At 38.4% G+C, this 27,168-nt stretch overlaps 1 protein-coding gene across 1 annotated transcript; it reads right to left on the reverse strand.

Moving 5' to 3' along the window:
• Positions 1-205: 205 nt before the first annotated feature.
• SUZ12 (SUZ12 polycomb repressive complex 2 subunit) lies at positions 206-26,591 on the reverse strand. Its single transcript, XM_065647744.1, is given in 17 exon segments — positions 206-3,306; positions 3,637-3,716; positions 4,249-4,447; positions 4,849-5,006; positions 5,752-5,895; positions 6,347-6,438; positions 9,069-9,246; positions 10,766-10,871; positions 11,433-11,535; positions 12,266-12,497; positions 13,928-14,013; positions 15,737-15,786; positions 18,157-18,225; positions 23,050-23,114; positions 23,207-23,253; positions 26,068-26,528; positions 26,530-26,591. Coding segments are annotated over 17 exon segments (2,478 nt in total). The 3' UTR covers positions 206-2,960.
• Between the last annotated feature and the right edge of the window lie 577 nt (positions 26,592-27,168).

The raw sequence follows: 27,168 nt of genomic DNA on the forward strand, positions 1-27,168 counted from the left end.
CAGTGACTCTCCACCCCACCCCTCGAAAACCCAAGGAGCGCATTCAAGACACAACGCAACATCCACTTAAGGTTAACAATTTAAACTCGTCTAACCATTTTGAATATAGCATTTAATGCACTGAATTAAATATTCAAGTCATATGTTCGGTTCCAACTTGGGGTTCACAGACCCACCGTGTTAAGATCGTCACCAAATACAAAACATCATAAAAATCTGCCATGAGCACGTTCCGGGCTGGATGAGCAGAACCTTGCCCGTTTTACAGACAAAGCACCACGGACAACTGCAGCCTGAACTCACATTTACAGAATCCAGCTGCTATATCCTCTATTTTAATATCTGTATTAATGCGGAAAAAGGTTTTCAGTGTCTGCTGTTCAACAGTCACCTGCAATTCCTTGTTTTGCTCTGTACTACCAGGAGTTTCCATCCTTTGCACTCCAGAGAAGCACCATTTTAAAACTTCATTCCAAATAAACAAAAGTATCTTGTAAAATCTGTTCGAAACATGAACCACTTGCATGTTAAAACCTCATAGGTCTTATTTTGACAACCGACACAGAGCGACATGTTTCATTTTTAGTTCTATAAGTTACAGTTCTCAACAGATACCTCAGGTATTCAGTTCTACCCCGAAGAAAGCTTTTATAATCCAGCTAAAAACCTGGGAACTCACAGAAACACCTTAAATGCAATAAAAGGAGCGGACAGGAATTTAACCACCTTTGTAACAATCTGGCAAAGGAAGAATTTGTGTTCAGGTTTTAAGGGCCATGCAGAAGAGCAGGTTCCCAGCAGGTGGTGCTTGTGGCCTTTCTGCATGTGCACAAACGACGGGACAAACCATCATGGCAGATTTTATATTACTGAACTTTATGTACAAAAGCAGATTTCAAATAAAACATTTCATGTAAAAACAACGGTTCATTCCAACAACTGAATTTGGCTCGGTGTTTTTGTTTGGGGTTTTGTTTTTACATCTACTGTACCATTCCAATTATTTTTAACTGGCTTACAGGATTATCTTCAAAATCTATCAAAGGTACATATAGAAAAGGCATCTTTATAAATAGAAAACAAAGGGATTTTTTCAGCTTTTATTATAAATTGACATGACATACAAAGTTTACTGGACAGAAGTAATTTCATTACTATTTTTGGGGGGATCACCAACTTTTTGTGCAAACAATGCTAGCCTTCTTTTAAGCATTAAGAGCATAACTGCTTAAGAAATGACATAAGCAATAATTCTAGAACTACATCTCCCCTAAAATAATCTATTTTTTTACATATGTGCAGAGCTTTAGCAAATTAAAGCCAGAGAGAAATGCTCGATGTACTATCCAGAGGCGTAATTACAGTTTGCTAAAACTCAAGAGAGCTGGCAAATTCAAGAAGTTCGTCATGAAAACTGCAGTTTCCCTCTTTCCTATTTTGTACACAAAATCAGTGACTAAGAACTTAATACTGGATGACAAATCACATCCACACCATTAGTTAAATAGTCTCACAGTTAAACACATCTTAAGGACCATCAAAATCAGTATTTACATTTTATAAATTTCTGAAGACACCATCAGAAAGCTTATATACCCCTTAAACAAATAGGGAACTGCATCTCATGGTGATGGAATGAAATAAAAAATTAAAAATACCTGTATTTACAGCAGCATTGTTCCTTTATAAATAAAGAATATGAAAAATGCAATATTTTAAGGATAATAAAAAATTGAGGTGATGTCACTCAACCACAGTGCTTGCTGGAATAAACCCTTCGGTGCTGATACTGTACCAGTAGTGAAACCACTTTCCATTGGAAAAAATCTGTAAACGTATGCATAAAATGTGTTAACAGCAGTGCAAAACTGCTCAAATATACTTTAGTCAGCATCTTAGTATCTGTATTGAATACAATACATCGCAGAATACTTGCATAAGAAGTGCAACACATTTTCTGGTCCAATTTTACAGTGCATTTTTCCCTCAAGAGTGGCATCTCGAAAGCCAAAGCTAAACCCAGGGCCTGGATCGCAGTCCGGACTCAGGCGGAAACTTCCCGAGAAGTTCAGCAACACGATGCCCGCGTCCTGACCAGAGCCCCTCGGCTTTAGCGCGGCACAGCGATGCGGAACCCCCGTCCAAAGGGGGTTTACATCAAATTGTTTGTGTAGCTGTGTAAAATGTGTAAGAAAAAAGATTAAAGGAGCTAATGTTCAAGTTTAAAATGGTACACTGGGTGATCGATACATCAGAATTATCCACGACAAACCAAACTGCTGGTAACCTCAAAGAGCCAAGGTGGTAACTTCACTGTGTCTGTAACGTGAAAAGCCAAGATCTTTCCAAACAGGCACAAGACAAAGGAAGTGCTAAGTTCGCCAACTTTCATAATTTTAGTGTAAAAAATTAAAAAATAAATTGTAATTTATGATCAGTTGATAAATGATTTCAAATACAAGGATCAAGGTTAAACTTTAAATAGTGAGACGTTATTTTCACAAAAAGCTAACCCGAGAATTTCTAAGTAAGAAAAGCAGAAACTGTATCCCAGTCCCCTTTCCCCAATGTTTCACAACTTCGTGGTAGGAAAAACAGCCAGATACAGATGCAAAAATCTTAATATAAAAACGGTTTTACATATACTTAAATTATGTAAATTCCATAAAGTTCTTAAAACACTAATTACTAAAATTACAAAAAGATTTTCATATTGCTCTTCATGCTCAAAACTCTTAGAATATTGTCATTACATCACCAAAACCGATATACATGTAGTACTTGCATAATTAACTGAAGAGAAACCCTGTTAAAACAATATCCTTGTTGAAATCATTTATTTCCATCCAGCAGTGCCTGTTTGGAATCTCTGTATTTTTGTGTGTAATTCTTTATAGAGCTCATGCACCCTAGAACATCATTTCAATGCTTGTCCGTTGAATGGCAATTGACTTTTGAGTTCAGAGCTTTTGTTTCTTGCTCTGTTTTGTGACACCTGAGATGCTCTCCATTTCCGAGATCCTCTCTCTCGTATTATTTTCACTGTAACCATTTGCTGTCCCGCTTTGTTCCTCGGAAGATTCCTCATCTGCCGGGGAGGCCGATTCTCCTTTCTCCAACTTCTGCTGCATCTCTCGGAGTCTGGCAACAGCTTTGTCTATGGACATGATGCTGATGAGGTTAAAGTCATGCATGCTGACCAGATGGAGCATAAAGTTTCGACACAAGTTCTTCTTAATTATTTTTTGTCCGTAATTTTCAACAAACAGCATACAGGCATGATTCATTTGATTGTCAGCAATAAACCTGTCAAATTAGAAAGCCATCATTATGCAAGTAGAACGTCTTCAGAAACAAAAAGAGACTCTGCAACACAGTTTAGAGATGTAACTGCACAGACCAACTATTACATAGTCTCAACATTGCAATGTTTTTTCTTTTCAAAGCCATAGGGCTACTAGGTACATTTTTTAAAAATAAGCTGTCAAAAGCTCGTTACCAAATTATGTGTGAACGATCCTTTCTTAAACAACTGAGCTAACTGAATTTTAAAGTATGTAATGAATTGCAATGCAAAGTGGTCAACTCAATCTATACCAGAATTTATCTGTATCAAAGCTAAGCGTAGTAACATACCCGTGCTTCATAACATGAAGATTCCATAATTTCATCACTTCTTTCTCCCCTTCGTTAACATCAGAGAATTCTTCAATTTGCTGGAGACATAAAGGATTGGGAGAAGGGGCAGGAGAAGAAACAAACACACACATGAGAACTGCGTGTCTGCTGTCAGGCAGGGAAAGCACACCTAAAATTAAACTTATGCAACCTACACATCACAGAAATAATTACAGCCAAAAATTCAGGCACTGCAGTCAAGAAGGTCAGAAAACAGTCCTATCGTGTAGAGACCTGTGATGATAAATTACTCCGATATTACATATACACATCACTATGTACTCCTGTGATAGCTGCACCTCCTCTTTGAAGGAGAAAACCAGCTGCAAACAATGAAATCTTGTTTGGACACACATGGACTGAGCTGCCTTTGAAACAGAAGACACACTTGAAAATACAAACTCTGATGCCATGAGCTTCTGTCATTAGTGGCTCAGCATCACAAAATTTCCTACTTGAAGTAAACACATCATTTTCACAATATATGCCCTGTTTATTCCCTACAGCTGCAGACCTCCTTTCAAAAACCACAATCCATTTAAAATAATTTCGTATAAATGGAATAATTACAGTAATGGTTTTCTCCCGTAGCCATTCAGGGTCCTTTTCATCCTCACTATCTACTTCCATTTCTTGTGGACGGAGAGGTAAACACGTGTCGCTGTGGAAATAGAGCCGATTGTGCCCGCTGCTGTATGTTCGCTGCTGTTCTACCTCTCCATCCTCAGATTCCAGAAATTCTGACATACTTGCTTTCGTACGCTTCGGCCTAGCAGAAGGTTTAAAAAAAAAAAAGAGTGCTTTCAACCATCATGTCAAATATGCAAATACTAGGAACTGTAACTGATTTTTAAAAATATATTCTTTTAAGCTCTAGCTTGCCAAAATGTTGGTGGAGTTGAATCACCAGCAGTGAAATAAACACCCCGCTCCACCTTGTGGGGAAGAAAAGTTTTAGGATGCAGCAGTTAAAAACAACAGATGTAGAAAAATCACAGGTGAAACTATCATCCTTCAATAACATTTTATTTAGTGATAAACCGCTGTACTTTAATGATAGTGGAATTTAGTACTAAGTGCACCTACAGATTTACAAATTCCTGTTTCCCAAATTTGGTCTATATGCTTTATTACACAAATAAAGCCAGAGTTAGTCTTCCATCTCCCTACCTGCAAACAAGTATGTGTGTGATGGGAGTTCTTTTGACGGGTCCGTTGCGACTGAAGGCGAATCCCGGCTGGCGGTGGATATCCTGGGGATTTCCTGCGTAGGAGCCATCGTAGCATTCGTTGATAGATACATCTATCCTAGCACCTTTTGGATGATACTGAAACAGATAATTGCAAATATACTTAGCAAACAGTAATGACAATACATCAGGAGGTTTAAACCAGTAATCTTTTCAATTCTGAATACCTTAAGTATTACCCTGTCAATAACCTGATGTAGCTCTAGTGCCTTTTATAACACCCAAATGATTTTTAACTTCTAGAAACAAACTATACTAAAGTTTCCTTGCTCTAAACTATTTCACACAAAATCACTCAGAACAGAACGAATTATAAAATTAAGGAAAATATCAGTACAAGATTGCTAACAAGCACCCTAGAAATTAAAACATTTCTAGCCATCTAAGGTGTGAAGTTTTGGAATAATAATCTGAGCAGGGTAGCGGGTATAGGGAACTACATTATCTTCAAACAAATAGGACAGAACTCCTCGTTAAGGTCAGATTGGTAGGAACAGGTCATTATCAGCATAATATAACACTGTCTTTAAATATTTACCACCTTTCTAAAGCTTCAAGCAACTTCCAACCAAATGTAGATTATATTGCTTTATACGTCACATAAAAAGAATAGATTAATGCAAAAGCAGCACCTAAAATAAAAAAAACCTGCAATTTTTTTTTTTCCCCATGTAACATTCACCTAATATTCAAAGGAAGCTGCATTTAACCTGTAGATACGGTCCTACAACTGAGCAGGCCAGCATCAGAACCAATACATATGTAATATCTGTAACAGACTGTACAGTGTTTCATAGCGCCAAACTGAAAAAATACTACTTACAACATAATTAAAGATAAATCTGCTGTGGCAAAGTTTCAGGTGTTTGAGTAAACTATAGAGTTTCCGACAGTTGAGCGTGCACCACGGGCAATGCAAGTCGTCTCGGGCTTCGGTCTGCTGCCTCGTGTTGTTGTTGTACAGGAACTGAGGCGAACAAAGAACAGCAGCATTAGCATCAAATGGGACTTGTTCGCTATCCCCCAAGCCCAAACCGAAGTTGGGCGTTATTTCAGGAAACCTCCACAGTAAGTTCTCGGGAACGTCGCATTAGCTCAGCATACTGAAACACTGGGATTTCAAGAATTTTTTCCACCCCATCGGGAGACCACCTGTCCCATTCCAGATGCCTAACAAGAGATGTCCTTTGTATTTTGAATATTAGACATGTCCCCAGGAAGACTAGTTTTCTAAAATGCTTCCTGTAAGAAGAAATATGTAGAACAGCTCTTAGTCTGTGAATCTGAGATCCCTTATGGCACCCACTGAAGAGGCAAATGCATATTTCAACCCAACTCAGTGCAGAAGCGAACATTTTAATGCCATGCAACATCTATATTCTTTTTTTTTCTTCCCCTCTAATGTTTATTTTCAATACCTGGTAAAATATTCGCAATTTTTGTCGCGGTTCATTTAAAACATCTCTCTCTTTTCTTGTCTGAAGGTCTGTCGGCAAAGATTCTTTCACAGCTGAAAAAAACATGCATAGACAAATTTCTTTGGTGAAGAGCTAAAAAACAAAAAAGACACTGTTTCCCTCCCCAGCCTGGAAGTTCTCAGTAAGACGATTTGATTTCACACAACTAACAAGAAACCCACATATCTAAGCGGGTTTATAAAACTATCTTCAGGAGAAAACAAATAATGACACCTACTTGCTTCTTAATGTTGGGGGGGGGGGGGGGGGGGGGAAAAAGGGAAAACAAGTCTCAGCTCTACCGACATATGGAGATCTTTCAGAAGAAGCACTTATATTTAATATTTTGGAGAACAAGGGAAATTTCGTCCTTTTTCCATAGGAAAAAGCAAGAAGGCCTGACACTTCAGCCTGCACCACATCAGAGAAATGAGAATTCCATGGCTCAGTTACGTTGAGCACTTTGTAATTACAGCAAAGCTTAAGCCGCCACATTTAGAAAGTCTTTGATGCCTTTATTCCATTGGTCTGCCTTTGGAAACAAGCCAAAGTAAAATGACAACACTAAATTCATACACCCCTGGGAAAGATGCATCAGATCTTTTACTATCAGAACCACTAACTCGTAGAAGTTTCCCACTATTTGCACTCTCGTCCTTTCTTGGTGTTCAGAGACTGAAAACGGCATAACCATCATAAATACCCTACAATGCAGCACATTGCCCTACGATATATTCCTGTGTGAACAGTCTGCTGGACTATTTTAAAGGAAGGGGCCTCTTGCTGTAACTTTACCAATTTACTGGAATACTTCTCTGATGCAAGAAAAAAAATGGGTCCATCAGTACATTAGCAATGCAGCCTTGCCATGTCCTTACTGCCTCTGTATTTATTATGTAGCAAAACAGGACACACCTTCTAGTGTTAGTCAACATACTGTCATTTTTTTTCAAGCCTAAGCATAAAACTTGCCTAACAAATTACAATATAGGTCTCCAAGAAACTCTAATATACAAGGAGACCTGGGATGAGGAAGCCAAGAGAAAGCAGAACAACTCTTACAGCAAAAGTTCAGCTGGAAATTACTTCATGTTTGTGTGCGTTGTCAGCCATTCATCCTGTTTTAAGAAACCTAAGTGCCTGTAATGCCTAGCTCAGGTAAAATATTAAATTCAGAAGACAGGAATCAGTCTTATTTAAATATTCTTGCACTCTTTCTGAAGATAAAGATGTCAGTGGGTTGGCTGGGGATACTAGGGATCCACTCTAGACAGTGGCTTCCGCACAGGTAAGGGTGAAATTCTTGCTCTAACTTTCCTGTTACTACCCATGAAAGTTCTAAAAGCAGCAAAAAACGTTGCCACTCTTAGAAAGTCTCACCAGAGATGACCTATTGTCGACCCATCAAGCCTCCCAACAGGTACTGCAATACAACTGCACATTTGGAAAAGCTCTATTTTTTTCATAATAATCATTCCGTTGCTAGCACCACTATAGCTCCAAAACCTCACCATTATGTACCCAACACTAAATCAGCTTGAAATAACCATTCTGCACAAATTCTCCAATGCGCTGCCACAGGTGAACCCCAAACTCCAAACAAGGCAACGCTTCACAACCCCTGCCTGGCGACACAGCCCAGAGACGGAGCCTGGAGACAGAACACCTGCACTCCTGAAATTATTTCTATAATAGGGACATAGAAGTTTCCTTATCTACAAAGTCCCAACCCAGTTCCAAGCTTGGAAATACTGATCACTCTGATGTGAACTGGGCACCAGTCAGGAGTCAAGGTATGTCCAGAGGGGTCTACCCAACAGGAGCAGCCTGTTGTCTTCTGTACCACTGAAGTTTTCCAGCTGTTCCTGGGCCCCACCTGACAACGCAATATTCCAAGCCAAAGTTACAAACGACTGTCAGTGAGACAAAAGAAAGAGAATATCTAGGCCAGCCCCCACTGCCACTTGGGAGTCAAAGGGGAATTTCAGCTTAAATGGGACTCCGAGACAGGAAACGGCTATTACAAAAGAAAATTAGAAAAATACAAAACGTTGATTCGAAGGTGCCTTTTCTATCTAGTGTCACAGTATTTTATTAGTAGCTTCTTTGAGCTAAGCTCTTGGACAGCAAGGAAGAAACACATCCTTAGAAACATATTAACAAAATTGCAATTAAGCAACTGAACTAAATCACGATTTTGTATTTAAAAATATAAACGCTATAATTCTGGTCACATTTCAAAATAGCAGTTACGTTTTCCAAGAGCTAAATATATCATCTGACAGACAAATTTAAAAACTATATTTACCACAAAGCATAAAAAAAGGAACTTACTAATACTATAAATCCCAATACTTACAGAACAGTAATTAAAATGAGTACAGTGAAACATACAGTCCTGGAAGTCCTAGCCACAGATTTCCCGATTTATTTCACATCAGGATTTATGAGCATTGTATATAATCACTTCTGTGTTGTCATGACTTCAAAGACCTCAGTATTTTTAGCTTTTAAACTTACCCTAAAAAAAAAAATTGTACGAAATGCGGGATACAAAGCCTATTCGTTTTTGCTTTTTCATGCTTAAGATGACCTGAAGCAGTTGTACCAGTGAGCCAGGAACCCTGAAGCACAGAAGTGCTGAGCAGATAATTATTCAGCAGCAAAACCAAAGTTTTCTCACCTATAGTCTGAGTCGGTTTAACAGAATTGGGCTTGTTTTCTTGCGGGAGGCTTTCAGAATTCCGCGTTGCAAGAGGCTTAGCTATAGGAGCTGTAGACTTGTCATTTGTGTCTCCTGTCCAGCGAAGAGTAAACTGAAGTGTAGGTCCCTGAGAAAATGTTTCAAATGGAGGCAATCTCTGGGGAAGGAATAAAAAATAAAACAGCAAAATTAGTGTCTTCCCATGTACAAAAATGATCATGAGAAAATATTCACAAAATGGGGACAGATGTTATTTTTTTTAGTCATCTGAAGTCCTTCTGCTTTCAACATGAGCATATGCGTTTAGATATACTAAAAAAAAGCTGAAAAGATGACTATGCAGTTTCATGCACATTACTGAGCAACCACTGTGACACACACTGATCTTTGTGAAACACCAAACAGCACCTACCCACCAGCCTGCTGCCAGTGCTCTTCTCTTTCTGTTCACACCTACTCATAACTCTGCAGTCCAGTACTGTATATTAATACACAAGCTCTAAAAACTGCACCACTGTCTGCTGGAATAATCTCCTGTGGCTATGTTCTTATATTGAACTCACTTATCGAGAAAATAGCAATAAAGAAATAGAAGAGACCCAAGTCCAAACCCCTATTATTAAGTATGATAACCTAAATTTATCAATGAAATTACAGAAAACCATCTTAAAAGCTTTTTATTATATTCAGGCCTCATTAGTTTACAGAAATGCTATTGCGAAACCAGAAATCCAGTGACAATGCACATATCAGATCTGGGTGATAAACACATTGGTCATGACTGTTTTTTCTTTGGGGTAGAGCCTCCAGTACGAAAAACCTCCCTCACATTCTCCCACCAACAGAAAGCAACCATATCCCTGTCTCAGTTTAACAAAGTTTAGCAAATTACATAGATATCTATATATAAATTTAAGCACATTTACATGTGGAGGATCTCATCCTATGACCTTCCTAAACGCTGTTCCTAGCTTTTTCAATTTCAATTTCTATACCATAGTTCAACAGAATCACAAGCGGTATTCCAGGTAAAGGCTGAACAGGATAATAAAGCTTATAACTATCTTTCTGCTATATACTTTGGATCATCTCTGTTTTTTTCATAATTATATAATCATGTTGATTCACAACTACCCTGTAACCATCTAGAATTTTTGTATTCTTCTCCTTGGTCACAACTGATAACGATTTCTCTTTGCATGACACTGTCCTACACTGACACACCCTCCTCCTTTCATCACTGAATTTCAGCATTCTCCTGATGTTTATGTGTAAGATCACACCTGTGGAAGCTCTGAGCTCCTCTTTCCTTATCCAAAGTATTCTGCTTCTGCAGCTTGTTCCTTTTGATTTGTTCAACTTGAATTTATTACAACAACATTTAACTTGCCTGATTTGATAGGACAGAAATTGAGACATCATTGAAAGAGACGGTTGCCATACCTACAGTAGTTAACATCTGCTCGTATTAATGATCTAGTGTGGCCAAAGCTTTCCTAAATTGAGCGCTAAGTCAAAACTCATGTTCACGCATCCTGAAAGAGAAGTACTCTTCACTGTTCAATTTAATCTGTTTTCAGAGGAAGAGCCACCAACTCAACTTTGAATTGTGCCCCACCTTAATCCAGATTATTTTAAGTGAAGAGAGGTCTTTCAGCTACTGAAACAATCCATACCTTCCCATCAAGTATTGTTTCCCACGTTGCTCTTTTCTTGCTAATGGGACACTCTTCCATTTCCTGCATGGCCACTTCGTATTCCCCATCCAGAAGCTGCAAGCGCCTGCCCACACAAAATACACACTATGAGTAAAGAAGCTCATGTTTATTGTTTGTCTATTAAAATGTAAAATATATTTCACAGTAATTAACTTTCCATGAAGCTAAAGGCAGATTTGCAGGCAAATTTATTTGGCAACTAAGTGTCAATAGAATGCAAGCAGTAAGCAGATTTCAGAGACTTTGTTTGTTTTACTTTTTAATTATGCTGCCACTGATGTTTTACTTTTTAATTATGTTGCTACTGATCTTTAACAGAAGCACAGAAATTGCATCTGTGAAAAAAATAACAAGGAACAGACAAATTGATGCATATTAACAGGACAATAGTACTAAAGTTCTTAAAAAGGAATTATTTACAATGTCACTGGACAGGTCTCAGTACAAAATGTGCATTATGAAACCTGCAGACTTTTTTTTGAAGGCAACAAGCCTAAGCTCTTATTGTAACTACCAAATAAAAATGCAGCCAAATACAGCTTAAACTGAAAATAGAGACTTAACTCTAATATTAAACAAATCCTAATGATTAACAGAAAAAAATATTTGTTTTGCATAATATTACCTGTTTTTATCAAATACAGTCATCTGCGCTACAAATGTCTTTTCTCCATCTTCACGGTTTGAAGCGTTTCTTTTTCTTCTAGCTGGAAGCTCCTCATTGACATCTGTAAATAAGAAATATGGCATTCAATCATAATATAAGCACAAATTAAAAAGATCAAACAGTTTCTATGCAATCGTAAAATATAACTGGCTGTTGATTATGTCAGATGTGTCATACAGCAGAAAAGGACACAGTATTTAATGAACAGCTCAAGAGCAATGGAAAAAGCACTTAGCTTAACAGTAATCATATTTTAGAGATGTTCACATATAGCTATAGTTTAGTCACATTACTCTGTCAGCATAAAGACTTTGGGATTTGACCTTCCTCCTCTGGTAGCTACAAAATAGTGAGAAAGTAAGTCTTCAAGGTTGTAACATTTGTCACGTACCATATAATGTCCTGACAAGATTAAGAAAATAGCTTTTAGAAAAATTGTTCTGAAGGTATTTTCTTTATTGACTAGTCACGTCATTTTGATGAGAGCACCTACAGCTGAGTCAGCAGGGACCACTGCTGCTTGAGGTTTAATGAGAGTCACAGCAACCACGTTACTCACTCCTCAACAGCGTTGCCTCACACATCAGTAAAAACTGGAATTAAATTTACACAAAAAATAGAAGCACAGCTTCTGGCTCCATTTTGAAGACGACTGAAAACAAATAGAAGGCAATTCAGTCACTCATCTACTACTGGCCCTTCTCAGAACACGATCTATGCCGCAGACCAAGACATCTACATATGACCCCACAAGATAAACCTCGTAAAGCGTATTTAAAAACTCAAGTTACCAATGTTTTCATTAGTTTCACCATTGATCAGTCCATTAAACTCTCTTCTTCCTGGGCGAGTTACTCTGAATAACAACGAGTAAGACTTCACCATGTGGCTGTTGCTTGGTTCAAACTCATTGCTGGAAACTGCAAGCGATGGGAAGTTGCCTGGTTTGATTTGGCTGAGGTCGGGGTTTAAAGGCACCTGCTTTTTACCGGTAGGAACCTGTCTTATCGGACAACTGACATCCTGCAGGAAAACAAGAAGTTTAGGTTTTTAGAATGCAAAGCAAAGATGTTCAGGGCTAAAACTTATATAATTTATAAAGTGTACTTGTCCTGCCTTCTTTTTGAAAATAAGCCTTGTAACAGATATAAATAAGAAAATCCGGAATAACAATCCCAGGTTTTAAACGTAAAAACAAATATTTGAAAGTGTAAATAAAACTGGCATTTTATAACCACTTCTGCCAGCAGCCATCTTTCTCTAAGCGATTAAATCAACACTAACATGAGGCACTCAGAAAGATTATACAGCAGTCATTAACGCTAATTTAATTCTGTTTACCTAAAGAAATTCAATATTTTGTTTATGTATATATTTTGAGGGCTTCCTATCTCCTCCTTCCAATATTACAAAGTGCACTTTGCCCTATCTGGGAGATAAAGAACCACTTACCTATGATTTATTCTATTCACTATCTCTCAAACAGATCATTGAACACTGTGCACTATTGGAAAAACAAGGCAAGATGGCCTAAGTATGAAACTTGCAGCAAACTATTTTGAATAACCATCAGCACCTCCTGCCTTTACCACACTTATCCATACTATAGCAAATAACAAAATTGGCTAGAAACAATATTAACTCTTAAAAAGAAGTCAAAACAACTTAACATTCTCAAGGAAAATCTTGACGGCAAATCTTTGCCTTTTTGGTTAAAAATTACAGCATGTGTTACTGAGCCTCCCATATTCCCATGGCTGTGAAGATCACTTGCCAAGCAGTGTGAAACAAGCACCGCTAACACAGCAAGCAAATTCAAAGATGCTTCAAAAAAGAAAGAGACCAAAATTGTTTATGATTCATAGCAACTAAAATCTGCAATAATCAAGATGGTTAATGTAAAAAATATAGGGACAGAAAAACCAAGGAAAGAGACAAGACTTGGCAGATGACTGGGGATTTTGAAACAATCACGACTTGTTCCTTTTCATTTCTAAGCTCTAAAAGAGATAGACTATGATTTTGTGATTGCCTGGTTTACTTAAGCCTCTGGACACCACAACAGAATTAATAGTTTAATGACATGATACAAAGAATGGAAGTAAAAATAGAGGTGACTGAAATTCACAGCGAGTGAATCCGACTTAAAAGCAAGCTAAATTCCACACATAAAGCTGAATGTTTTTTTAAAAGACTTTCAGTTCTCAAAAAGCAGAGCAAAATTCATATAAATATATATACATTTATTTATTTGTTTACACACATATATATGCTTCTGAATAAACCCTTACCCAGTCAAAAGAAAACAACTTCAATAGATTAAATTTAAAGACGAAATCTCAACAGAAGCATCATTTCACCATTAACTTGTATGGCAATGTTAAATAGATGTTCCAGGTGCAGGTAAACATTTTGCCTTAATATATACTAATAGTTTGTCAAATAATTTTTACCTTTCGTTTCTTGTGGCAAACTTTCACAAGCAGGACTTCCAGGGTTACAGAATTTTGTTCATTCTCTGAGTTTTGTGATGGCTTATCTAAACAGAAAAATATTTTAAATTCTGAAAAAGTGAAGATCTATTCAGTGGTGTAAATCCACCTGTAATCACTGTTTAACCACAGCACAAAGACCTCAAGTCAAATTCTAAGTTTCAATCTTCCCCAAACTTACTGCAGGTTCCCACTTGAGAGCACATCCCACCTATTCTAATACTAGCAGATTAAAAAGCAGAGTTGATCTCCAATGTTTAAAAGAGTAAACTTGCTACCCTTGACATTGCCAAAACCTTTTTATAGCAGAGAGAAGGGATGCAGGTAGATTTAAGGAAAGTCAGAATACGCTAATAACAGAAGAGTCTAATTATTTCCTGTATCTTTCCTCCTTTATAGCTTGAGAAACGAGAATTCAGCTTGCATCAAAGCTTCAGATGCAGATGCTCTCAGATAAAGTTTACTGCGTAGTAAGAGAACCTTTAATCATGTGAATTTATATTAAACTGGAAATGTGTCCTTATATGGAAAAACAATAGAAAAACTTGATTATATATCTGGTTAAAAAAAGCTTGTCGAAGAAATTCTGAAAAAGAATGACAAGCCCAAATGGAATGAATCTATAGGAAGTTATTTTTGTTGGTTTAAGATCTTACAAATATCATTACGGGCTTAAGTTAAAAAGCACAACGGCTTCACCTCAGTCCATGTCAAAAAGAATCTGATATTCATTGAAATACTTTGTTATGCTCATCAGATGTAAAGACAACACAACCCATGTATCTTCACTTGCTTTCCTCCTGGCACTGGATCCACACTCAATGTGCTTAACACACTTCAGTTGAGCCAGCTCTGGTAACTCCTCTAGAGACACCAGCAGTTTTATGAAACAAATGGATTTTTTAAATTGTAAACATGAGTCATCTTAGACATTTTCTTAGCAAACACAGAAACTCAGGGATGTGGACCCAACCAAAACTCCACCACACTCTCAGTTACAAGAGTTTCTAACAATTTCTATCCAGATAAATAAGCATATTAGTTGTGCCAGCTTCATTAATTTAAATATTTTCTATATTTAATATTCACTGTAGCATTCATTATCTATGCTAGTGATATTATTTTCTATGGTACAAATGGCCATTAGTTACGTGAATTGCATTAGCTTTTACATCCAAAGACTAAGATGCCATTCAGAATATTTTTAAACAAAAAATTAGAAACACTACTTTATTTTAATGGATAAACGAATAATTTTTTTTCATAAAGTAAAAAGACACTGAATTTATCCATGGCTGTACAACACAAAACATGTCACTTCTGCCTCATTTCTAGGCTCTACTTGATAAAATTTAAATTAAAAAATACTGAAACCTCTAACTATTTGAAGGCTGAGGTTTCTTTTTTAAAGCTACTTCAAATAATTTAAAGACATACTCCCATGAAACCACTTTCTTCAGTAACTCCTCAAGGTCTATTTCAGCTTGAATGGATCATGACTTGAAGTATTTCTCAAAAAAAAAAAAAAAATCACCATTTTGACTATAACCCTGGAAGGCTTATCTGCTAAATATTACACTTATGCTACAACATATTTAAAGCACTATGGAAAGCCTTGTAACTAATGGGACAGTCTGAGCTTAAATAAGTTAAAAACTGCATTCAAACAGCAGAGATTCAAAATACTCAAATATTCCCCTCACAGATCTATATTAATTTCAAAAGGTGCTATACAAATTAACAGTATAATGAATGAATTAGCAAACATACCATTTTTATGGAAGAACCCAGTAAACGTAAGCTGCAAATGAGCAGACAAGCTAAACAGAAAAAGAAGGAAATGTTAGACCAACTAAATATTTTCTTCTCACAGCAGCCACTCCACTCCATTCACTGACATTCAAGACAGTTTTCATTTGCTCTTTACAGACTGATTCTCTCTCTGTTCTATGACTCGATACATTAAAAAGAAAAAAAAAAAAAAGTAGTGGTTTAAACACTCCGGTAGCACAGCATTCTCTGAAGACATGAGATCTTGCCTTCACAGGCAAACATTTCCCAACAATCACCAGCAGAGATGGGTTGTGGTGGAAATTTTCTAGAACTTCACCTTGAACCATGCACTTGGTACCTTTTTTTTTTTTTTAAATAAGTATTTTAAGTTTGATAAGCAGACCCTTTACAATGGGGAAGGTGCAGCCTTAGAAATAAAGATTATGAATCACATCAAGCCCATATCACACAAAACACGGGCAATCAAAATAATAAGTGCATCTCTGTTGCTTCACAGCACTGCAGCTCACAGCCTATTCTGCTGACTGCAGACCCATTTTATTTCAAATTGTTAAATTCAGAATACATTTTGGCTTAAAGCAAGTATTCATAAACCTCGATTAAAATGCGCCTCAAAACCACTTAGTATTTCTGAAGTACGTAGTATTGAACAAAATGCCATCTGTTACACTAGAACAGCAGATACAATTTTGAGCACCTTCACTGACTTCTCACAAAGATACAACCTGACATTGGACACCTATTTTTAAACACAAACATTCCCAAGAGCACTGAGCTGATGAGGGAAAGTGCCCAACAGCTCGAGCATTCAAAAGACTTCATCTACACCACCTTGCATCATTCATTCATGTTGCTTTTCCAGACCAATTCTAAAGTACATTTTTTTTATATTGAAAGCACAAAACCTAACACACAAATCAATATTCTGACTATTTTTTTTCTTCAACACGATCCTCATCCTTAAAAAGATAATATTTACCTAGCAAGTATCCACAATATATGGAGTAGAAGATAATGAAGAAAAACAACATAGAGTAAACCTATAAAACCTCATAGAACCCAGAATTTATAAATTTGTTTCAGACTAAATTGTCTCTAGCATGGTTGCCTCTGAAGTAGTCTAATTATTTGCAAATGCTATGGAAAAGGACCAGCTGATTAAAAACCAAGCAAACACCACAAAAAACCATCTCAATGAGTCTTCACACATTCCAGTAACTTAGGTTAGTCTTTAAAATGTCCAGTTCTGTTTTAAAATTTCCAGAATGCTTTGCATTTCATTATCTATTCAGTACATTAAATACAAGGGTTTGGGCAAATTATTTACTGTCTTTCTATCAAAAAACACCATGAAGCCAACATGCAGGACGCAAATGGATCTCTGACTGAATTGTGTAGGTGAGAAGAAAATTATTCTGGACTCTTACAGTGGATCAGTTAATTTCCATCATATATACTTTCATTAAAAGTGTATGTGTTTAACTAATTCATACAGAATGAATCTAATTTTTTAAATAAAATCATTATGGTCATCACGTATCATATTCAAGTAATCGTAAACACATTGTATGTTACATCACTTCTCTGTGAATAAGCTTTCCATATAATTCCATTTCAACACTAGGAGTGACGTCAAGAAACACCAGACCAGGCATATTCACTGTTCCTTCTTTTTGCCATCATTACAAAGACAGGCTAGGATGAAAATGAACTGAAACGCATCACCCCCAAGTTTCACATCTCTGCTGAACTTTGACTTTTGCCAAATACAATATGGCAAATTCAGCAAGAGTTTAGTATTTTTTTCTGAGGAGAGTAGTAAGACCTGATAAAATATGAGATTTATCCAACACTTAACTGCGTTCATAAATAAGGTAAACTCTTGTGGAAAAAGAAAAAACCAACATGATAAAACCAATAGGTACACCAGTATAAAGGTAATTACTTTCTCATAATTAGAATTCACAGAGTAAGCTGCCCTCCAAATGACAATTTCATATGGAATTAAGACTTGAAATTATCTATTTTTTAGAGAGCACTGATTTTCAGACAGAACTATGCAAAGGTTCATCATGAGGTATATGTGTGGTCAGACCAAGCAATATTTCTCATAAGAAAATTAGAAGGGAAAACCGTTAAGTTTTATAGCCATTAATGAAAACATTTTATAACTAGTTACCCTATCATGGCTTGAGATGGGGAAAATCTTTCAAACGCTATTAATATAAGGTTAAAAATAGCAAGTATATGACCATATAAACCCCAAATAGTATAACTTCATGGTATTCTCCCAAATTTGCCTTTTTTTTTTAAATTCCAGCGCGCACAGATTAGTTACTGCCACAAGTGTGCTAATTCATGCATACACACACACAAATATATATGCAGAACAATACCTGTGAGATTCTTGTTCTCCCTTCATTTTCTCTACTTTTGATAACATGTCATCTACTTTGAATGTTTTCCTGTGAAGAAAAAGCAGAAAGAACAGGTTCACATAGCCACTATTCCCATAATACATAACAAGAAAATTTATTCAGTCTAAACTTTGAGTTGGTTTTTAATCTAAACCTGTCTATATATACAATTTTACCCTTCCATCCAGAAAGCACCATTTTTATCCCATTTTAGAACTAGTAGCACTCCCATGTTGTAGACACAACAGTAACACAGCTTCTCAAGCAGCATCAAAATAACACAAAGAATTAAAACCAGAGCTTTCAAAAATAATCTTATTGCTCCTAAGTAGTGTCATTTAACAGCACCTCATTCAAACCTTGCAATGAACATGTTGAACTTGGGTCAAAGAAAACATTCCCACTTTAACGACACACCTATTACAAACTTACAAGCAAACTTTTCAGTCATTACTATATTAATCCTCATCATAATAATGAAAAACACTTAAAACCTTATCTGACAAAACAGTTAAAAACATCATTGCATAACCTCCTACTTTCTCCACAAAGTTATATTAAATAGACATAAAGAACAATGAATTCTGCTTCTTCTAGAGCACACTCCCAGGAAACATGGGGATGACAACGAGCAATGACAACAATGTCATGGAGAATAATCATTTCAAATCACTTCTCTGCGTAATTATGACATCAGTCTGTTCGTGCTCATATGTTCAGTCTGCTCTACCATACATACAATTTAATGTTCATTGCTAAATAAAGTTCACTTGAATAGAAGTTATTCAACAGTGTCCATAATAGTCATTCTTTAAAGGAAAATTCATGCCTGGATCTAGATGTCAACGAAACTGCACTAGATTCAAGTGACAATGCAAGATGAGCACGGGTGTCCTTCCTTAGAAAAATGAAATAAGAATATAGGCTGTTGCCAAATACTGGATTTCTTGCGGGGGGAACAATGACAACATGTTCTAGGGATGTGGGAAGCATTGTCTACAGAAATATCCCGACTGAAGAAACACTGATGCCATACGTTGTCTACATTCGGGATGTGATGCATCTGAATGATTCCATTACAAATCACACGGGGGTTCAACAGTAACACCGGACAAGAACCACCACGCAAATACAGGGCAGCTGACAGATAACAAGGAGAAAGAGAATTTCTCATCCATTTTTGCAGTAAGCAATCACTGATTCAAAACTCTACTCAGCCTAAGGTTCACACAGATGACAGATTCAAGAACTGACTCACCTGCACTAAAATGTGGTATTATTAAAACGAACACAACAGCACTCGGCTTTAAAGTAAGAGGTGTTAAGAGGAGAGGAATTTGTTGAAAGTTTCAGATTCTAAGGTGAAAGAGTCCCCAAGCTCATCCAAATCAGCCACTGTTCTGCAGAACAGCAAGTAGCACACATATCTTTAGGCGGCTTTCTTCAGACTAAAGAATTGCCTGAAACAGCTCTACAGAAAAGCTATGACATGATCGGAATATGAGCCAGAAACCAGGTGAGACGAACATGTTTCAGGAATGGGGGAAAGTTTAACAATCTTTCATAAAATACACTACTACCTGCCACAGCTTGTATTTAATATTTGTGAGCATTACTGATCCAGAAAGACAACGACACCACCTTTCCTACTGTCACACTGAGGTTAGCTACAACAAGAAGAGTCCTCCTAAAATCTTGCAGAAAAACTAAGAATAGGTACCAAAAACCCCCGTTAAATCAGAATTGTTGCCTTTGAAGCTAACTTGTAAGAACATTAAAAAAATACAGAAATTCCTTTAAACTGAATGAGTATTTTTATGTTACCACATCCTCATACATAACAGACAAACCTAAGTTTTGTAATAACCATCTGTAACACCCAGGATTTTCAAGACAGCATCTACTTGTGCTACAAGTATGTGCATCTTGCACATTCCTTTCTCCAGCCACTCTTATTCCAGTCAAGCACAGTAATAATTAACAACATATTAAAAGACATATCATAGCATGCCATTACTCTGCCAATAAATATTTTTTTTTTAAATTCTTTATCCAAATACTATATGGGAAGCCACTTTTATTAATAGTTAGTAACTTCTTTCCAATGCCATCATTTAGTCTAACCATCTACTAAGACCTGAAGACAAACCCACAGGCAGAAATCCCATTTCAGTTCTCCATCACGGATCACCAGACCCAAGCACATCACCTCTCCAAAGAGAAGCGGCAACATCAATATTTTTTAGCCCAAGCTGACACATGCCCATTAACTTATTCCCTATAAACATTCTCTATACTCTAAGCATCCTAGTCTTTATAAACACTTTCTCACTATTAAACATACAGACCAACAACAATGGAAATTTTTTTGGTAAAAATGCAGTTTTACTTTCCTACCTCCAAGTGATAAATTTGTCTGGCATTTTTCTGAGACTACCGTAGAGCTAGAGATAAAACATGTGGAGCTATAATTACTCTTGTGATAGGTAAGTTCTATAAGGTTTGGAGATAACTTCTTTATATTTTACATATGATACTGTTTACTGAAGTGGCAATCATCATCCGTTTAAAAATGGCAGAATTAGGAAGTTCCATCTGAATAAATAAACAAACATACATGTACAGTCATGGTCCACATAAGCAGGCTAATAATGATGCAGTTCCAAAAGACACAGAGAACTATACTAACACTTTTACTATACTGGAGCTAGGTATGTAAATTTTTCCTAATGTAAGCTTCAGGAAAACCTCCTATTCTAGTTAAGATATTTTTTCTGCTTTTAAAGTCTCTTTTTCACCAGAAAAGCAGGATCACATACCTTAACCATTTCAACTGAATGAAGAATGGCAATTAAGGTCTTGTGCACGTTTGCAAGTGTTTAGCAGCACAGATCAGCAAACAAGCGCAGGTGAGACTGTTTTGCCTCAGTCTCTCAGTTTTGCCACTATATCTAAATAGTCCAAACTACCTTTAAACTACAAATTTTATGGGCTTATGCAGGCTGAAAGAGAAGGACCAGAATATCGGCAGGGCATGGAAAGGTGGGAGGAGGGGCCCAGGGGAGAATACACTTCTTTGCAGTTATTTTCTGGGCGGTTTTGTTTTGTATTCCCCCCCCACTCAACTATGCCAGCTCACTTCTGTTGCATTATTGTGTTTTTATAAAGAAAATACACCTGCAGGTTTTACTTAATCTTCCTAGACCTAATTAACAGCATGATTTCAATAAGTCAGTACTGTCAGAAAACTAGTCAGTGAAATGGCTATTAATCTGTTATTAGAACACTACCTAAAATCACGGTTTTAAAACGAAGTGTTAAATGAACTAGTAAAAGAAAAAAAAAATTCGGAGTTTCAAAGAGAAACTAAGCATCACTTGTGCAGCTCAATTTGAACTGGAATTTGGAACAGTGGACAACACAATGTACATGCAAAGTACCATTTCTTGTTTCCCAGCAACTACAGCAGATATCCAAAGCAACAGATTCAGGTAAAAGAACATGCACATTCAATCAGCTATAAGTTAAGTTATAAACAAGAATTTCCTGCTGCGACAATTCTAGTTGAAAAAACCAATACAAAACAAACAACACTGAACATTGTTTCTTAAAATCTGGCTCTGCCTTATTTTAAAATAAGTGAACAATGCACTTTGGTAACTTTTGTAAGGAAAAGTAAGCAGCAAATTCAAGTTTAAAAAAAAAATCTGATCATTACCTGTCCTAAGTACCTGAAGTTGTATGTTACAGATTCAATTTTAAGAAAAAGTTTTGATGTAATGTTAAAGCTATAGGCAAGAACATTAAACAACATCCAAGACATCCAAGAATGCCCAATGTAGCTTTTTAATTTAAATAAAAACATGCAATTTTGTTGCTCAACAAGTCATTCAAATATTACCTTCCTTAGATACAAGTACAGTTTACATTAGAATTATCTGTAGAATCAGATTTTATTGGTATTCCTTATGCATTCATGATTAAGTATTTCAGTCCCACAGCAACTGTTTCCAAGCAATAAGAACTTTAGTGTTAAAATATTATGTTAAAATAATAAGTGTCCAGGCTACAAAAAAAAATTCAACATGTAAGAAATTATTTTCAGTGAGGGAGGAAGTAACTGACAGGACTTTGCGACTCTGCTAATAAATAATGTACACTGCACTTTTCACTCTGCAGTATTTATATGTTTTTAAGTCTATTGACATGCAGCTGTAGCACCTCAAATGATGGAAATGAGTATTTTGCAGTGTCAAAACTGAAGCCCATTTCTCAGATGTATCTAGTTCAAAGCAACCTTTTAAAAGTGTTTGCTGGATTTTTTGTAAAATATTATTAACTAATCTCCTTATTTTTTCATCTTTTACAATAGTTACAGAAATAATTACTGGATCCTTCCAAGACTAAATAACAAAACCAATATTTAGTGTTCGTTGGGGCGGGGCTTGCCTCTTTTTTTTTTTAATAAACAGTTGGGTTACAGTTTAAAATAAAATGTTTCATATGATTATGATCAAGCACCATTGATTACAAAAGTTCAGATGTTATACAGTTTTGTTTAAGACATTGTCCCCCCAACTGAAAACAAACATGGAGAATTAGTTCAGATTCTGCACATAATTATCCACATTTGAGTACCCCCAGTATCAACAGAAGTCACTACCACAGAGTCACACACAACTTTAACATTGCAGATAAGTTGCTCGGTCTCAGAAATCAACTGTAAAGTGATGTATGTGGTTTTTAAGCTCTTCAAAAAGACAAGGTCACCTTTTACACACTTCATGAAAAGAGGATGTCACCCTTCACTATTTTCTGGACTGCTGCTTATTGCTTAACATTCTAGGATTACGTTGCAAAAAACAATTTTACCTTTTGATATTTGTTCGGGAGTTTCTGTGGGACATGTAAGTTAGAGTTCTGTGCAAAAATATTGGCTGCAGGAAAAAAAAGAAAAAAAAAAGGTTATGCTTTAATTAAAATTTCCTACAAGTCTGAAGTAAAGGAGCATTAAAGACCAATTACTCACTGCTATTAGATTCCGGGTACGTAGAAATCTGTATATCTGTGTTGGTTCTAAGAAAAAGAAACATATGTTATCCAATATACCTTTAGAAAGACAACCTTATAATGATTAAAAAAATATCTAATTTAGCATTTTAATTTTTTGACAATTATCACAAAAGTCATTGACTACGTGAAGCATCGCAATGCCCCTATAACTCCAAATTAACGAGTCAAAGGTTACTCCACTTACTGTATAACACAAAGTAACTTCTTGTTTAACCTACCATAAATCAGCAGTCACAACTCAACTATGACTGCTCTTGCTTTCCGCAAAATATGTTTCTTACAAACTTTATACCATAAAAGGGCAGGAAAAAAAAATCAACATATTACAACCTATTATCGAACAGGTAAGTTTTCTTCATGAAGTTAATGACCATATCTGGTAAGACACCAAAATATTATACTAAATTTACATAGTTGGACAATTTGGTATCTGATTGTTTTATCCTTCTGGAAAGTACCAAGGTCACTCTCACAAGGTACCAAAACAAGAACAGGGACTGTCAGTTGACTATGACACATTACAGATCATTCTAAGCTTGGGAATTCACGTTCAAAGCCTTTTACATCCATAGGATCAGAAAAATGTTGATTCTGATAAAGCAACTACTGTTTCAAAGCACAAACGGAGGGAGGATAACACAGCCATGTGCAATACCGACGTGAATGGGTGGCATCATTTGAAATAAGAGTAAAAACCCAAGTTCAAAAAGAGCAAGGCTCACCTACAGAAAAGATGACCTTCAGTTTTAACCAACTCAGTTAAATTGAGACAAAAAAGGCTTTTGTCTGGATCAGGTTATATCTAACAAGAATTCCAGTCTAAACTGAAATAAATACACCCTTTTAAAACAGAAATAAAAGCCATTTCACTAGGTAACATCAGCAAGAAACTTGGAAGCTACTTGATAAAACATATTAAGTGGAGAGAAAAAGAGAATAGAGAATGCCTTGATACCCACGCTAAGGCTGCTAATGCTGCCTCCATATCCCACATAGAGAAACAAACAACTATTTAAAGAAATAAAACTTTATTTTCATATGGTTGCAAAAAATTTATTTCAAATAGCTAGACACCTTATTGAAATTTAGGAAACTCTGTGATTAGAGGCAAAACTGGACAGCATTTTATATCCCGTATCTCTTTTTAAAGATATGATTCAGCCTTACTTCTACACTTACAAATGTAAGACCCCAAAGAATCTGTTATTGGAGAGATGCATTATTATTAGAGAAGGAAATCTTAAAATGATCCCAGGATTTCCTTTTACAAGCCTGACGAAAACCAGTAAAATTCTGCTTAACGCAAATTATCATAATAAAATTTGTATTTTTCAAATCAAGATAAAAGATAACAAAGAAAGAAATGAAGAAACATGCCCTTTGCTAGAAATTGAAAATACAGAGTAGTCACAGCTTTTAAGAAAATCAGAGTTTCAGAGTCTCAAAAAGAGAGACAAGATTATAATTTAGATACGTACGAAAACATTAAATGACATTCACAAGGATGTAATTTAAAGACAGTGCACTGCTGCTTCAACATCAATTTTCCCAAGTAAAAAATTTCTGAAACACACTTCTCAACCTGCAGACAGACACACGTTTCACAAGTCCATATTACTCAGCAAAAGCTCAAAATAAAGTTTTATCTTTTTCTAGCATATGACCTTGAAAAGGGACAAAAACATTCAGGAAGAACGTGATTCAATCCTACATGTGTTAGATTTTTTTAATCCAGTATTTACTTATTGCAGTTTTCCCATAATATTCACACTAGAAAGTTAACGCACTATGACACATTTGTGCTGTGACTGAGTCCTGATCCCCACCTGCGCAGCCCTGATGTGTCCGTCCCTTGTCTAACAGACTGAGACGTGGGCAAGAGAATTTTTTTTCCCCATCTCAGACACCGACGCTGAACAAAACTCTTAAAACTCATTTGCCACTTGACCCGTTTGCAGCATAGTATTTATTGAACATAGAGCTTTGTTAACAGGGCTAAGGTTCAAAGGACTCCGCATTACCAAGCATTTGAGATGCCACCAAAAACTCCAACACTTTCTCAAACACTGTCACTACCTACACTGAGACCGACCAGTGACAGCACCAATCCCAGAACCACGCCGTGTATTTAGTAGGGCATCAAAAATTTCCTTTAAATCCTAGCAATTGCACAGAATTTTTTTTTTCCCTACAATGCAAGTTTATTGCTACACTCTGCCTTTTAATCAAATTTCCATAAACTTTTTTCTGGCGCATCCAAGGGTCCCTCCTCCTATCTGGAACTGCCACAGGGTGACGCGGGGGTCGCAAAGGTCGATTTCCAATATGAAATCTCAACTAAGGGACAATTATTGCCAGACAAAGAAAACCCAAATACAGTGAAGTCTTAATCCCATCCTGCCCCTGGAAGGGGCTGGAAAGGCAGCCTCCAAAGAGGAGAGAGCCGCCTCGTCCTCAACTCCCCGGTGCCTCCAAGGGCTCAGAGGAGGGAAGGGAACCAGCCACCCCGAAAGCCTGATGGGAACTGTGACTGAGAAACCAAGTTCATCGGCTGGGCTCAGCCACACACCCCCGCCCGCCGGGCCCCGGCCGCCGCTCCCACCGGCCCCGAGCCCCGCGCTTCCGCTCGAGCCCCGCCGGGCCCCCCCAGCCCCGCTCCCCTTCGGTCACAGCTCCTTCCCTCCCCCGGCCGTGTTTACCCCCGGAAGCCCCTACTCTCCACAGCCCTCCCCTCCTCCTCCTCCCGCCCTTTCTGCGGCGGCCCCGGCCGGTCCCGCCGGCTCGGGCCCCCACTTCCTCCCCCGGCCCGGTACTCACTCTCGAAGGCCTGAAGAAAGAGCTCGTGGTCGGCCTGGATCTGCTCCATCTTCGGCTTCTTCACGGGGGGCAGCGCCGCCGCCGCTGCCGCCGCCGCCGAGGAGGCCGAGGAACCGCCCGAGTAACCGCTTCCTCCTCCGCCGCCGCCGCCGCCTGCGGCACCACCGGATTTGCCGCCCGGAGTCGCCGCCGCGGCGGAGCCCCCGAACCCCCCGCCGCCGCCGCCGCCGCCACCACCACCTCCTCCTCCTCCTCCTCCTCCGGCGGCGCCGCCAGCGGAGCCCGAGCTGGGCCCCGCGCCTCCACCGTGCTTCTGAGGAGCCATAGGCCTGGCCCCCGAGAGGGCCCCGGCAGGACGGAGACCGAGCGGGGAGGGAGGGGGCGGCTGGGGCGGGTGGGGTGAGGAGGGGGGAGGGGAAGCGCCGAGCTCCAACTCCTCTAAGTCTCCTCCGCTCCGCTCTCCTCAGCACTACGACCAGCCGAACCCGACGACCACGACGCGCCCGCCTCCCCCACTCGCCCATTGGCTCCGAAGATGGCGCCGCACAGCCTGATTGGCCCGCGCCGGGCCCACCCCCGCGTGACGCACGGATGGTTCTGGAAGAGTTTGGTTGGTCGGTGCGCTCCGCCGCTTGGCGCTTCTCCCCTCCCCCGCCTTTGAACTGAATTCGCGGGAAAGGGCCGCTCGCCCTGCGGCGCGGGGCATGCTGGGTAGAGCGGGCCGCCCCTCACCGCCCCGGGGGCGCCGCTGCCCCGGCGCCGGCCGCCCCCGCTGCTCCCCTCGCACCGCTGCTCCGCCGCGGTGCCCGCCCCCGCCGGGCTGCCCGGAGCTCCACGCTTTCAGTGCGCCTTCCCGCGGCGCGTCCCGGCGCCTCCACGGCCGCACAGGTGCTCTCTCGCCTGGGGGAAGGTGCCCCCTGCCCGGCGGCGCCGCTGAGGGGCCGCTCCGCTGCCCGCGGGAGCTCGATCGTTCAAAGGGGCAGATTAGTCGAAATAGACGCTTGCGTATAAATCGGTATCGTTTTTGTGGTAAAAGCGGTTATACTGGGTCGGACACGAGGTCCTGCTGGTACCCGTAGCTTTAACCGTAATTAACCGTGA

Source organism: Caloenas nicobarica, chromosome 18 (genome assembly GCF_036013445.1).
Source record: "Caloenas nicobarica isolate bCalNic1 chromosome 18, bCalNic1.hap1, whole genome shotgun sequence".
Lineage (NCBI taxonomy): Eukaryota > Metazoa > Chordata > Aves > Columbiformes > Columbidae > Caloenas > Caloenas nicobarica.